Source organism: Salvelinus alpinus, chromosome 1, assembly GCF_045679555.1.
Source record: "Salvelinus alpinus chromosome 1, SLU_Salpinus.1, whole genome shotgun sequence".
NCBI classification, from domain to species: Eukaryota; Metazoa; Chordata; class Actinopteri; order Salmoniformes; family Salmonidae; genus Salvelinus; species Salvelinus alpinus.
In genome coordinates this window covers 81,764,922-81,777,111 of record NC_092086.1, presented here as the reverse complement: position 1 = coordinate 81,777,111, position 12,190 = coordinate 81,764,922, and the positions used below count along the sequence as shown (strand labels likewise).

General features: G+C 43.1%; 1 protein-coding gene across 2 annotated transcripts in view; it reads right to left on the bottom strand.

Annotated features, from left to right (window-relative positions):
• Positions 1 to 5,964: 5,964 nt before the first annotated feature.
• The window catches only part of LOC139531603 (branched-chain alpha-ketoacid dehydrogenase kinase-like), a 30,677-nt gene continuing 24,451 nt past the window's right edge, over positions 5,965 to 12,190 (bottom strand). Inside the window, exons 9-11 of one of the 2 annotated variants that reach the window (XM_071328205.1) lie at positions 11,730 to 11,819; positions 8,904 to 9,059; positions 5,965 to 6,472 (exon numbers count right to left, since the gene is read on the bottom strand). In XM_071328205.1, the coding sequence (XP_071184306.1) occupies positions 6,286 to 6,472; positions 8,904 to 9,059; positions 11,730 to 11,819 (433 nt within the window). In that variant the 3' untranslated portion in view covers positions 5,965 to 6,285. Of the gene's footprint in view, positions 6,473 to 6,780; positions 8,342 to 8,903; positions 9,060 to 11,729; positions 11,820 to 12,190 lie in introns of those variants that run through there. The other variant, XM_071328214.1, reaches the window with a different exon arrangement.

Here is a 12,190-nt window from a genome sequence, read left to right as displayed (position 1 = left end):
AGATTTCAGAACAACCTGTACTTCGCCCTGTTCACCCCGGAACAGGGTGAAGTATTACAACTCCTGCAGCGTTGATAGTGCAATGAGTCCTTCATTTTAATTAGTCCTCTACTCTCCAGAAAGTAAGTCAGCCTTTCCGTTATCATCCTTTCCATAAATTTACATACATGAGATGTCAACGCTATCAGACTAAAGCTTGAAGGACTAGTAGGGTCTTTCCCTGGTTTCCGTATTGGCACAACTATAGCCTGCTTCCAACTTCCAGGCAGTTCCTGCCACACCTTATTGTAAAGGCCCAATACTTTCCCCATTGCAGTGTCACTGAGATGAGCCATCATGATGTAACACATCTCATCCTTCCCGAGGATATGCTACCCCAGCTTTAGCTAATGCTCTCTTCATCTCAGCCAACGTAAAAGGGCCATTCAATGTATCCCCGACCATCTTTCTCTGATCCACGACCCCCGGCTGTTCTCCTCTGACCCTCTCTCTCCCACGTTGCCCCTCTTCGGTCAGGTTATTTGAGCTGTGCACCTTCACAAATGCCTGGGCTAACATGTCTGCCTTCTCAGTATCTCTCACTGCAACAATTTCCCCACTTTTCAGCACGGAGAAATCCCAATCTCGTCTGACCCCACTCATCCTCTTAATAATCCCCCATACTTCTCCCACAGGAGTGATCCTGCCTATGTTTCCACAGAACCGGTGCCAATACTCCCTCTTAGCTGTTCTAATGATCCTCCTTAATACTGCGTGTGCTTGTTTATACTGAATCAGGTGCTGGTAATTATGGGACCTTTTCAACATTCTGAAAGCGCTGTTCCTACACTTCACAGCTTCTCTACACTCCTCAGTCCACCAGGGAACTGCGTTGACTCTTTCTCCCCTGCCTTGTGGCCCCTACTAATGCTCCTCTACTCCATCATTCACTGTTCCTATATCTGAATTGAGATCGACCTGAGACAGCTCCTGTTCACTCAACTCTCGAAACTGACCCCACTCTGCTTTCCCAAATATCCATCTCCACAATCCATTTCCTACTGAAACTTCCACCCTCATTCCAACAGTACACATGATAGGATAGTGATCACTACCCTCTGTAGATTCCTCCAATACCTCCCAACTACATCTGCCTGCCATTGAACTTGAGATCAGAGTAAGATCCAGAGCAGATTCATTTCCAGTTATTGGGTCAATCCTGGTTCTCCGGCCATCATTAAGACTCACAAGCCCTTTCTCATCAAGTAGTTCTTCCAACACATGTCCATTTACATCAGTCCATAACCCTCCCCAGAGCGTACTATGAGCATTAAAATCCCCACACCACATTACCCATCTCCTATCTTGACCTACTAAATTCCCAAGGGCCATCAACTCTAGCCTCTCTAGTCCCCCCTCTATCTCTACAGACTGCAACATACCCTTCTATTACAAAAGCTAGAGTAGGGTTAAACCATGTCTATTGGAGACATACACATCAAGAAACTGATTGAACTCTTTTTTTTTTTTTATCTGTTTGAACTCTTGCCCATTAGCCATCAAACTTCTGGCATTCCATTGAAGGATCAACATCATTATGACAATAAACCAATACTTGATTCCTTGCTGAACTGATCATAAAATAGTTCACTGCCTGCTACACTATGATCTGTATTTTGTTAATCTTTGTGTAAAAGGAACAGTGATCGGTAAGCTGCTCTGACAGCTGATGCTTAAAGTTAGAAAGGGAGCAATAAGACTCCAGCTTCAGAGAATTTTGCAATTTGTTCCAGTCATTGACCACAGAGAACTGGAAGGAAAGGCGGCCAAAGGAAGTGTATATCTGAGAAGTAGTTGGTGAACCAGGTGAGGCAGTCATTTGAGAAGCCAAGGCTATTGAGTCTGCTGATAAGAATGTGGTGATTGACAGAGTCGAAAGCCTTGGCCAGGTTGATGAAGACGGCTGCACAGTATTGTCTTTTATCGATGGCGGTTATGATATCATTTAAGACCTAGGTTGAGGTACACCCATGACCAGCTTGGAAACCAGATTGCATAGTGGAGAAGGTATGGTTGGATTCGAAATGGTTGGTGATCTGTTTATTAACTTGGGTTTTGAAGATTTTAGAAAGGCAGGGTAGGATGGATATAGGTCTATAACAGTTTGGGTCTAGAGTGTCTCCCCCTTTGCAGAGGGGGCTGACCGTGGCAGCTTTCCAATCTTTGGGGATCTCAGACGATACGAAAGAGAGATTGAATAGGCTAGTAATAGGGGTTGCAACAATTTCGGGAGATCATTTTAGAAAGAGAGGGTCCAGATTGTCTAGCCCAGCTGATTTGTAGGGATACAGATTTTGCAGCTCTTTCAGAACATCAGCTGTCTGGATTTGGGTGAAGGAGAAGCGTGGGGGGGGGTGCTTATTGAAATGATCGATTATCGTAGATTTATCGGTGGTGACAATGTTTCCTATCCTCAGTGCAGTGGGCAGCTGGGAGGAGGTGCTCTTATTCTCTATGGACTTTATAGTGCCTCAAAACTTTTTGAAAATACTGCTACAGGATGCAAATTTCTGTTTGAAAAAGCTAGCCTTTGCTTTCCTAACTGACTGAGTATATTGTTGCATATCACAGGGCTGGTCACAGGTGCTGGTCAAGGGCAGTCAAGTCTGTGGTGAACCAAGGGCTATATCTGTTCTTAGTTCCAAATTTTTTGAATGGGGCATGCTTATTTAAGATGTGAGAAAAGCACTTTAAAAGAGCAACCAGGAATCCTCTACTGATGGGATGAGGTCAATATCCTTCCAGGATACCCGGGCCAGGTTGATTAGAAAGGCCTGCTCGCTAAAGTGTTTTAGGGAGCGTTTGACGGTGATGAGGGGTGGTCGTTTGACCGCGGACCCATTACACACGCAGGGAATGAGGTTGAAGACAGCAGAGGTGTATTTAGAGGGCAAGTTGGTCCGGATGATATCTAAGAGGGTGCCCATGGTTACAGATTTAGGGTTGTACATGGTAGGTTCCTTGGTCATTCGTGTGAGATTGAGGGCATCTAGCTTAGGTTGTAGGACGGCAGGAGTGTTAAGCATGTCCCAGTTTAGGTCACCTAACAGTATGAACTCTGAAGATAGATGGGGGGGGGGGGGGCAAATAATTCACATGTGGTGTCCAGGGCACAGCTGGGCATATGCATGTTCTCCCCTACACTTCGCACATCTCTTTTTGCCTTTGCACAAACCTTTGACAGTTATAGCAATGCAATGGTTTTGGAACATATGCTCACACATAGTAACTCATATACCCAATCCTAACCTTTTCTGGCAGTACCAGATCCTCAAACTTTAGTAGCACTGACAAGCTATCCACCTTCTTCCCATCTTGTGTTACCTGGGAGGCACTTTGCCTCAATAAGAGAGCCTCCCTTCAAATGGTCCTTTATTTCTTTCATGTTAACAATTTCTGGAACTCATGTAATAACTCCCTTCATCCACTGCTATCCAGTTTGATCCGGCATGCTATTATCAACCACACGTTTACATACCTGCTTGAATTTGAGCGCTTTCTCATACTGTTTAGCATTGATACACAACCAAACTTCCATCACAAAGAACTTTAGCAGAAAAACTCTCCTACTTTGCTCTCCAAATCTCTAGTCAATGCTATCAGATTCACCGCAGTGATCCACCCTCGTCCTTAAATTTCACCAGTGGTGACCCGTCTTTTTGTTGTTGTATGTTTTGCATGTTATTTTGACATGAATAACATGTCACATATCAGTTTACAAATATATATATATTTTTTATCATTAATAAAGCCACATTCAAACATGGTCTCTTTTTTGCTTTCTTGAGCTCCAAAATGCAGGTGTTTCAGCCTAGCTCAGTGCTTTCTGTGGTGGTGGGGCAGCCAGCGGACAATATGGAGTGTAGGGGTTGGTAATGTTCTCTAGTTGCGCTGTGATTGGCTCAGCATTCTGTCACTCATGGGGACATTACATCAAAGCAAAATCTACAGGGAGAGATCAAAAATTCACACCCCTTGGGTAGTAAATCTAAGTGTATGTTGTGTAGTAAGCTGTTAGTAGCCAATGTGACTCACCCTAATAATTTGGTCCCTTTCCCCCTCATAACTGAGCCTACTGTTCTGACTTGGTGGTGCACATGTAGCCTATAGCCTGTTTTAGAGAAATGTAGTCATCGAATATTGTAAGAGCTTTCATTGTCTTATATATCCCCTTTAATTAGCCTACGGTTCTGAATTGGTGTACAGGGAGAATACTAAGAGCGACCCTTGTTCTGAATTCTGTCACTGTACATTTCAAAGTGCTGAACAAATGGTTGACTGTCCGTCCTAGCTCACTCATTAATGTCTTATCCGCTCGTTGTCCCCTTATGCCATAGTTGTACATCTCAATTGTTAGTAGAAACCACCTTTGTTTAAGCAAGTTAGCCACATCAGCTATGTTTTTTTAAAAGGCAGTAAATTAAGCTGAATTAACTGTTTTGCTGCCAGGCGAGGCTCCGCTGATAGCCAGGTGTAGCAGTGGTAAGGTGTTGGGACTGCTGTTGGGACAGCTTTATGTAGGCCATAACAGTTTGTGGGCACCGTTTGTCACCGTTATAATGCAATTAATGTAAGGAAGTGCTATTATGCTGTGTTCATAACCAAGTGGGAATTTACCACATGAAAATCCACTTGAATGGCTCTCCAACTGGTAATTACTAGTGGGAAAGTTGTCTTTCATCCTGAGCTCCAATTTATCCCACACGCGGCCCTCGGATGTCACCTACTAAGGAGATTACCTCGATAACAGTATTTTAGGCAGTTAAAATGTAACAAAACATTTATAGAAAGCAGTCTATTAATATTGTTTTTGAACTCAATCATTTGTTTACAAGAATGATAGCTGTACTCTTAGTTTATGGTTTTTCAGCTTGTTGGCCATTAGCCAATCAGCGTTTCTCAATGAGTTCAAAGCACATGAACGCATCCAACTGGTATTAACTTGTACATTTCCACCTCCCACTTAGTTACAAACGCACCATCAATGCTCTGAGTGAAGCGGGTTAGTGTTGATTGCATTAGTTTTGTAACCGGGCTACGTCCCGGGCATGTGCCAGGTGCCCCGTTTTGGCCGACAGCGAAGTCGGCTCAAGACAAAGGAGACGTAGTTTAAGCACATGGAGTAGCAAACGTTTAATCAAACTGCATTCCAAGAGGAGATGGCTAACACAAAAGTGAGCCATATGAACACAATTACTTAAAGGAGTTGGGAAATTCACCTTGATACAAAATAATTTGTACCACCTCAATAACCTAAATTGTGATCCTCACACAATCGACAATAAGAATCCACATTAACATGTCCTTTCTACATCTATGTATGAATGACAAATACATCTGTAAATTGCTCTGGATTAAAGTTTCTGATAAATCAGTATGCCTCAACCTTCAGTCTGTGGCATGGCTCTGGTTCTCTGTCTGTCGCCAATTTGATTATATTCAAATGGTTTTCTCGACAGGAGGCTGACTAGGCCAGTGTTTCCTAACCCTGGTCCTTGAGTACCTCCAACAGTACACATTTTCATTGTAACCCTGGACAAACACACCTCATTCAACTCATTGAGGGCTTGATGATTAGTTGACTAGTTGAATCAGGTGTGCTTGTCCAGGGTTACAATAAAAATGTGTACTGTTGGAGGTACTTGAGGACCAGGGTTGGGAAACATCCTCCTAGTCAGCCCAAATCTGATATTTCTTTCTCCTAATTGGTCTTTTGACCAATCAGATTTTTTTCATAGCTGGTCTGATTGGTCACAAAAGACCAATTAGTGAAAAAGAACAGATTTGGGCTGCCTTCCTAAACACAACCTAAATGACTACACTGTAAAATAACTCAACCTGTCAGTCCCACTTTCAATCCAATCATCTCTTTCTCACACACAAAAGTGTATGTATGGTAAAAATTAAGTGAAACATTCAATTCCACCCATGAAACTGTTTAATGCCCAAGAGTAATCCATGCCAGTGCAAAAAGCAAGTAAGACCACCACTCCATTTGGACATGTATTAAAGGAGAAGGAAATTAAACATGTGTTTTCAAGACCATAAAACCATGTTAATCCATGTTTTCATAAAACAACTAGATAGGGGTATACAACTTGAGTCTACTTAGTTTATTTTTGGAATTATGACATACCTAACAATAAAATGTAATTGTTTTACTGCTAATATACTGAAAATATCAAACCCAACAATTTCAATGCTTTTACTAAATTACAGTTCAAAAGTCAGTCAATTGAAATAGAATCAGAATATGTTTTTCCCCCACAAAAGGGCTTTAATTACTGACAGAAATACTCCAGTTTCATCAGCTGTCCGGGTGGCTGGTCTCAGATGATCCTGCAGGTGAACAGGCCGGATGTGGAGGTCCTTGACTGGCGTGGTAACACATGGTCTGTGGTTGTGAGGCCAGTTGGATGTACTGCCAAATAATCTAAAATGACATTGGAGGCAGCTTATGGTAGAGAAATGAACATTAAATTCTCTGGCACCAGCTCTGGTGGACATTGCTGCAGTCAGCTTGCCAATTGCACACTCCCTCAAAACTTGAGACATCTGTGGCATTGTGTTGTGTGACAAAACTGCACATTTTAGAGTGGCCTTTTATTGTGCATAGCACAGGGCACACCTGTGTTATAATCATGCTTTTCAATATGCCACACTGGCTGGTTTCTTTTGGGAAAGGAGAAATACGCACCAACAGGGATGTAAACAAATTTGTACACAAAATTTGAAAGAAGCTTTTGGAAAATCTTTGGAATATTTTATTTCAGCTCATGAAATCAAAACTTCACGTTGCATTCATATTTTTGTTCTGTATACAAGCCATAACTCAAACTATTATGCTGTTTTTTTTATCAGACTTCATCACTTTTGCCAGCAGGGGGAAGATTTGGACAGGGCACATACTTCATGAGGTCACTGCAGTCTATCCGACAGGAATTCTCATGCTAGAAAGATACTAATTCTTCTCTACCTAGCCCCATCCCAAAACGTTTAAATCACAGAGAACATTATTAATAACCAGAGGTATATTCATCGAGGTGAAACGTTGCAAATGCGCCTCACTGATTTGTATACACTGAAGGATTTACATGCAAATTCCCAGCACGCTTATGCCAGCAGGCCAGACCACATACCTGCAGTTCTATATTCTGATAATTCATCATGCACCTTAAAATGTCCACCATACTGAAAATACGGTTTCAAAAGTTTGAAAACTTGCCCTTCCTCGGAATGTGTTCAGTAAAAAATGCCTTCGACACCAAGCCAAACAAAAGGAAGTTAGCAACCTCTGAAATATTGACATTTTGAACACTTTCTTCTTCCAGTGTATTGAAAGCAAAAAACAACTTAGTTCAGATATTATAATGACACAGCAAGTGATGAGCATTTCCAACCTCCCCCCCAAATGTATTATGCAAATGTTTTATTAGATTTACTAACGTGGTATGAGTGTGAAATTGCATTACAAGGATGAAATTGAACAAGTTACATTAGCGTGTCGTCATAAGGACCAGCATCGCACACAGTAAGGCAACTGAACATCTCTGCTCATGACCTTGCTTAAGAGCTTGACAAAATGGCGCTGAACCAAGAGTTCACTCAACAGTTCCTTCTGCTTGTTTTCTTCAAATTGAATTACAATCATTGTTTTGGCAGTGTGTTTTGACTGGTGTTTTGGCAGTATCCTCCGTGGTGTCCACCACAGTCAATTCAAGAGAAGTCATTTTTAAGGGTAGCGTCATCCAAACTCAGATAGTAGCCACTGGAGTGTGTAAAGAGACCTCTTCTGTTCTTTAGTCTTTTTATATTTGCAGAAGCTATGCAACACAAGTAACTTAAAGGCAGACCAAATTAACTTTAAGGCAGATTTGTTTCCTTTCTACCAAACTAACACTACTAAACACGCTCTGCTTATGACCTGTACGCTCAAGAGTTCAAAAACCCTTAACGCTGAAAAGCGTAGACAAACGCAAAACAAAAAGAGGTGAAAGTGCCAACTGGGCAGCCATTTAAAGTTGAGGCAAAAATAGGAAACTTTAAGAGGCCAGTTTGTGAGGAGCCAACTGGTCACCTATATCAGCCTAGCCCTGGCTTACACTGAAATGGTTGAGCCCCTTGGTGGAAATATATCTGTGCTCCCTGCAAGTGGTCTTAGACGCGGAAGCTTTCTCCCTTGCCGTCGATGTGGCGCAGGCGCAGGTAGACGTCGGTGCCGATGCCCTGCATGGACTGGATGGACAGGGAACCGCCCAGGTACTCAGCATACGCCCGGGAGGTGGGCAGCCCAAAGCCAAATCTGACGGGCACACAGTTTCTCATTCGTTAATAATATGGAGGTTTGTAAACTGGCACTCATTAACAAATTGATAGATTTATTTTGCAACATGCGAGGACCGCCTTCCAAAGAAAGCAAATGTGTATAAATAATTTGGGGCTGCTAAATGCAGACGTAAACATTATCCTCACAGTCATAAGATGTTTGCACAAATGAAATATTTCGTAGGTTTCATCTCCATGACTACTTAATGGAAAAGAACAGTTAAGACAACCTTTTTTACTTCCATATCCATCCCCCTTCAAGTCTCAATAATTCATAGGATAAAGTAAACCTAGTCGACTCAGTGAAATGGAAGTGTGTGATATTTTTCTACTTTACGTGGCATCCCCATGGCACACTGGCAGTCAATTCAACCCTGCATTATGAGATTAAGAACCGATGTAGTAGAAAGGGGATCAACAGACAGGAGGACACAATGAGCAGGATTATCACACGTATCAATTACCTTGTTCACATTCATTATAGCTGAACTGGTGCAAATGTTTTCCAACTGAAATTGTATAAGGCCCGCCTAACTCACCCGTGCATTGGGCCGGACTGAGGCCCACTGTTGGTCAAGGTGTTGAAAAGGTTGTTCATGCGAGGGTCTTGGTTGCTCTCTTCAGCTGTGCTGTAATGGTAGTCCGTCACCTTGTCCAGGATGCTGTGGGGGATGCCGCCACCACGGTCTGAGATCCTGACGAACATGGAGGATACCCCAGGGTTACACAAGATAAATTTAAAAAGGTATAGTATTCATGTTAACAAGGCAAGTCAGTTAAGAACAAATTCTTATTTACAATGACAGCCTACCAAAATGCCTCCTGCCAGGACGGGGGCTGGTATTAAAAATAAAATACCTGCCACAGTACAATACTGAACATTTGTTTGAATGAAGACAACTGAAACCAAAGAAAGAGAAGGCAGACGATTAACAGTATATGCTGTAGGATTACATTTCTGGCGATCCAAATATTTTCATCCCTGTGCTTGGCAAACTGAAGTCACTTAAACCTAACACTAGCCCACATCAAGACTACTTCGTTAAATGAAGGTATCATCCTTTGGTTTCTTATTCCCCTATATGGCCAACAGTGGCGGTCGATGACATTTAAGATGTTTAAGACTATTTATGAGCTTGGCCTTATTTTCTATACAGCACACTGGATGACTGTCATTCATATTCCATTCACCCAGTTCAATGTAACCGTGATACGTTTAGGCTACTACATGATACTCTACTTTCCCCTATACCCATCATGAGGTTGCTACAACCAAGCCTATGAATAAAAGTTTACAATGTAGGTGCACAGGTGCAGGATAAAAAAAATGTGTAATCAAGGTGACAGTGACATATTCAATATCACCTTGTACACTCTTGCCTGCAAACAAGTTAGACAAATTCAGTTTATCCCAGTTGTTTCGGTTTCGTAGCTTCCATTTAAGGGTGCGTTCGTAAAATGACTCTGGCCATCTGCTCCGATTCCAGAGCACTCTCTGTCGCCGAAGCGACACTCACTACCGAGTTCCAAACTACCTCGAAGCAATGTCAGCACAAGGAACTGTTCGTTGGAAGCTTCATGAAATTGGTTTAATTTGCAATGCCAAGCGGTGGCTGGAGTGGTGTAAAGCTCCCCGCCATTTGACTCTGGAGCAGTGGAAACACGTTCTCTAGAGGGATGAATCACGCTTCACCATCTGGCAGTTTCATGGACGAATCTGGATTTGGCGGATGCCAGGAGAACGCTACCTGCCCCAATACATAGTGCCAACTGTAAAGTTTGGTGGAGGAGAAATAATGGTCTGGGGCTAAAGGACTGACATTGAGAAACAAAATTCTCTGGTCTGATGAAACCAAGATTGAACTCTTTGGCCTGAATGCCAAGTGTCATGTCTGGAGGAAAACTGGCACCATCCCTACGGGGAAGCATGGTGGTGGCATGTTTTTCAGCGGCAGGGACTGGGAGACTAGTCAGGATCGAGGGAAAGATAAACGGAGCAAAGTACAGAGCGATCCTTGATGAAAACCTGCTCCTGAGCGCCCCGAAACTCAGACTGAGGCGAAGGTTCACCTTCCAACAGGACAGCGACCCTAAGCACACAGCCAAGACAATGCAGAAGTAGTTTTGGACAAGTCTCTGAATGTCCTGGTGTGGTCCAGCCAGAGCCCGGACTTAAACCCAATCGAACATCTCTGGAGAGACCTGAAAATAGCTGTGCAGCGACGCTCCCCATCCAACCTGACAGAGCTTTAGAGGATCTGCAGAGAAGAATGGGAGAAACTCCCCAAACACAGGTGTGCCAAGCTTGTAGCATCATATCCAAGAAGACTCGAGGCTGTAGTCGCTGCCAAAAGGTGCTTCAACAAAGTACTGAGTAAATGGTCTGAATACTTATGTAAATGTGATGTTTCAATTTCTTATTTTGTATACATTGACAAACATTTCTAAAAAACAGTTTTTGCTTTGTCATTATGGGGTATGGTGTGTCGGCTGTAACGTAAACAAATGTGGAAAAAGTCAAGGGGTCTGAATACTTTACAAATGCACTATGTAAATGCATTTGGGAATGACTGGAGTACAAAAGCACTTAATACACTGATCTGTGCTGGTAAAACAATTTAGCATCAGTACATTTGTTCAGTGTCAACATCGATTTACTATTCTTAAATACTGCATGTGATTAAGTCTGCTGACGGTGCGTTCACTGTGGTCCTGAACTGCTGTTCCCATGGCGACCACACTGGGCATGATAAGCCTGCAGCTTAAAGGAACTCACCCTGAGGCGTCAGGTTTCCCATTCAAACAGCTAAGCCCAGAGTCTGGGACTCCTAACATGTTGACCGTGTTGCGTTGGCTGCAAAATAAATGTACACATACATGTTATTCAATCATTGCACCCACACCGCACGCGTGTGCCAACGAGCGTATGCGTTGCCAAGCGCTAAAATAGTAGTCAGTTCTATTTGTGACGCTGAACACGGTGCAAGTCCTGCCTCTCCCATCTCCTCATTGGTTTATAGAAGCAGATACCCACGTGCCATCTCCTCCTTGGTTATACCCACATGGGTGATTGAAATATGAACTGAGGTCGGTCAGTCGTTGTAATACACCTATGAAAGTTAGATGCCAATCGCCATATAAAGTCCAAAGAAGAAAAAGCCTGGGAGGAGAGATGACTAGAAACGAGTCGGTTGACCGTTTTAGGTGTGGATTAGTTGTTGGAGTAGGGGACCTTGTGCATTTCAGGTAAAATAACTCAACGTTTATATCTCAGAACAAATTAGCTAGCAACTGCGTAATTCTTTAACCTTGTTAAAGGAGTCTTGAGTAGATAGAGGTAAAGATAATCAAGGTCACCCACTCACCTGATGACAAAGTCCACGTCGTTGTTAGCAATGGTGACTATGATATCAGGCAAGTTGTAAGGTGTGTCGAGGTGGCTTTCCATGGTGGCCCTGTGGGGACACAGGTTGAGGGGAGGTCAAGGGCAGGGAGTGACGACATTAGCCTGTGGAGTCCTTCAACGTAACCCGACAGAATCTGTCAGCAGGATTGTTTAGAGCAGGGGTGTCAAACTCATTCCACGTAGGGCCGAGTGTCTGCAGGTTTGTCCTTTCAATTAAGACCTAGACAACCAGGTGAGGGGAGTTCCTTACTAATGAGTGACCTTATGTCATCAATCAAGTACAAGTGTAACCGATGTGAAATGGCTAGCTAGTTAGCGGTGGTGCGCGCTAATAGCCTTTCAAATCGGTGACGTCACTTGCTCTGAGACCTTGAAGTAGTGGTTCCCCTTGCTCTGCAAGGGCCGCGGCTTTTGTGGAGC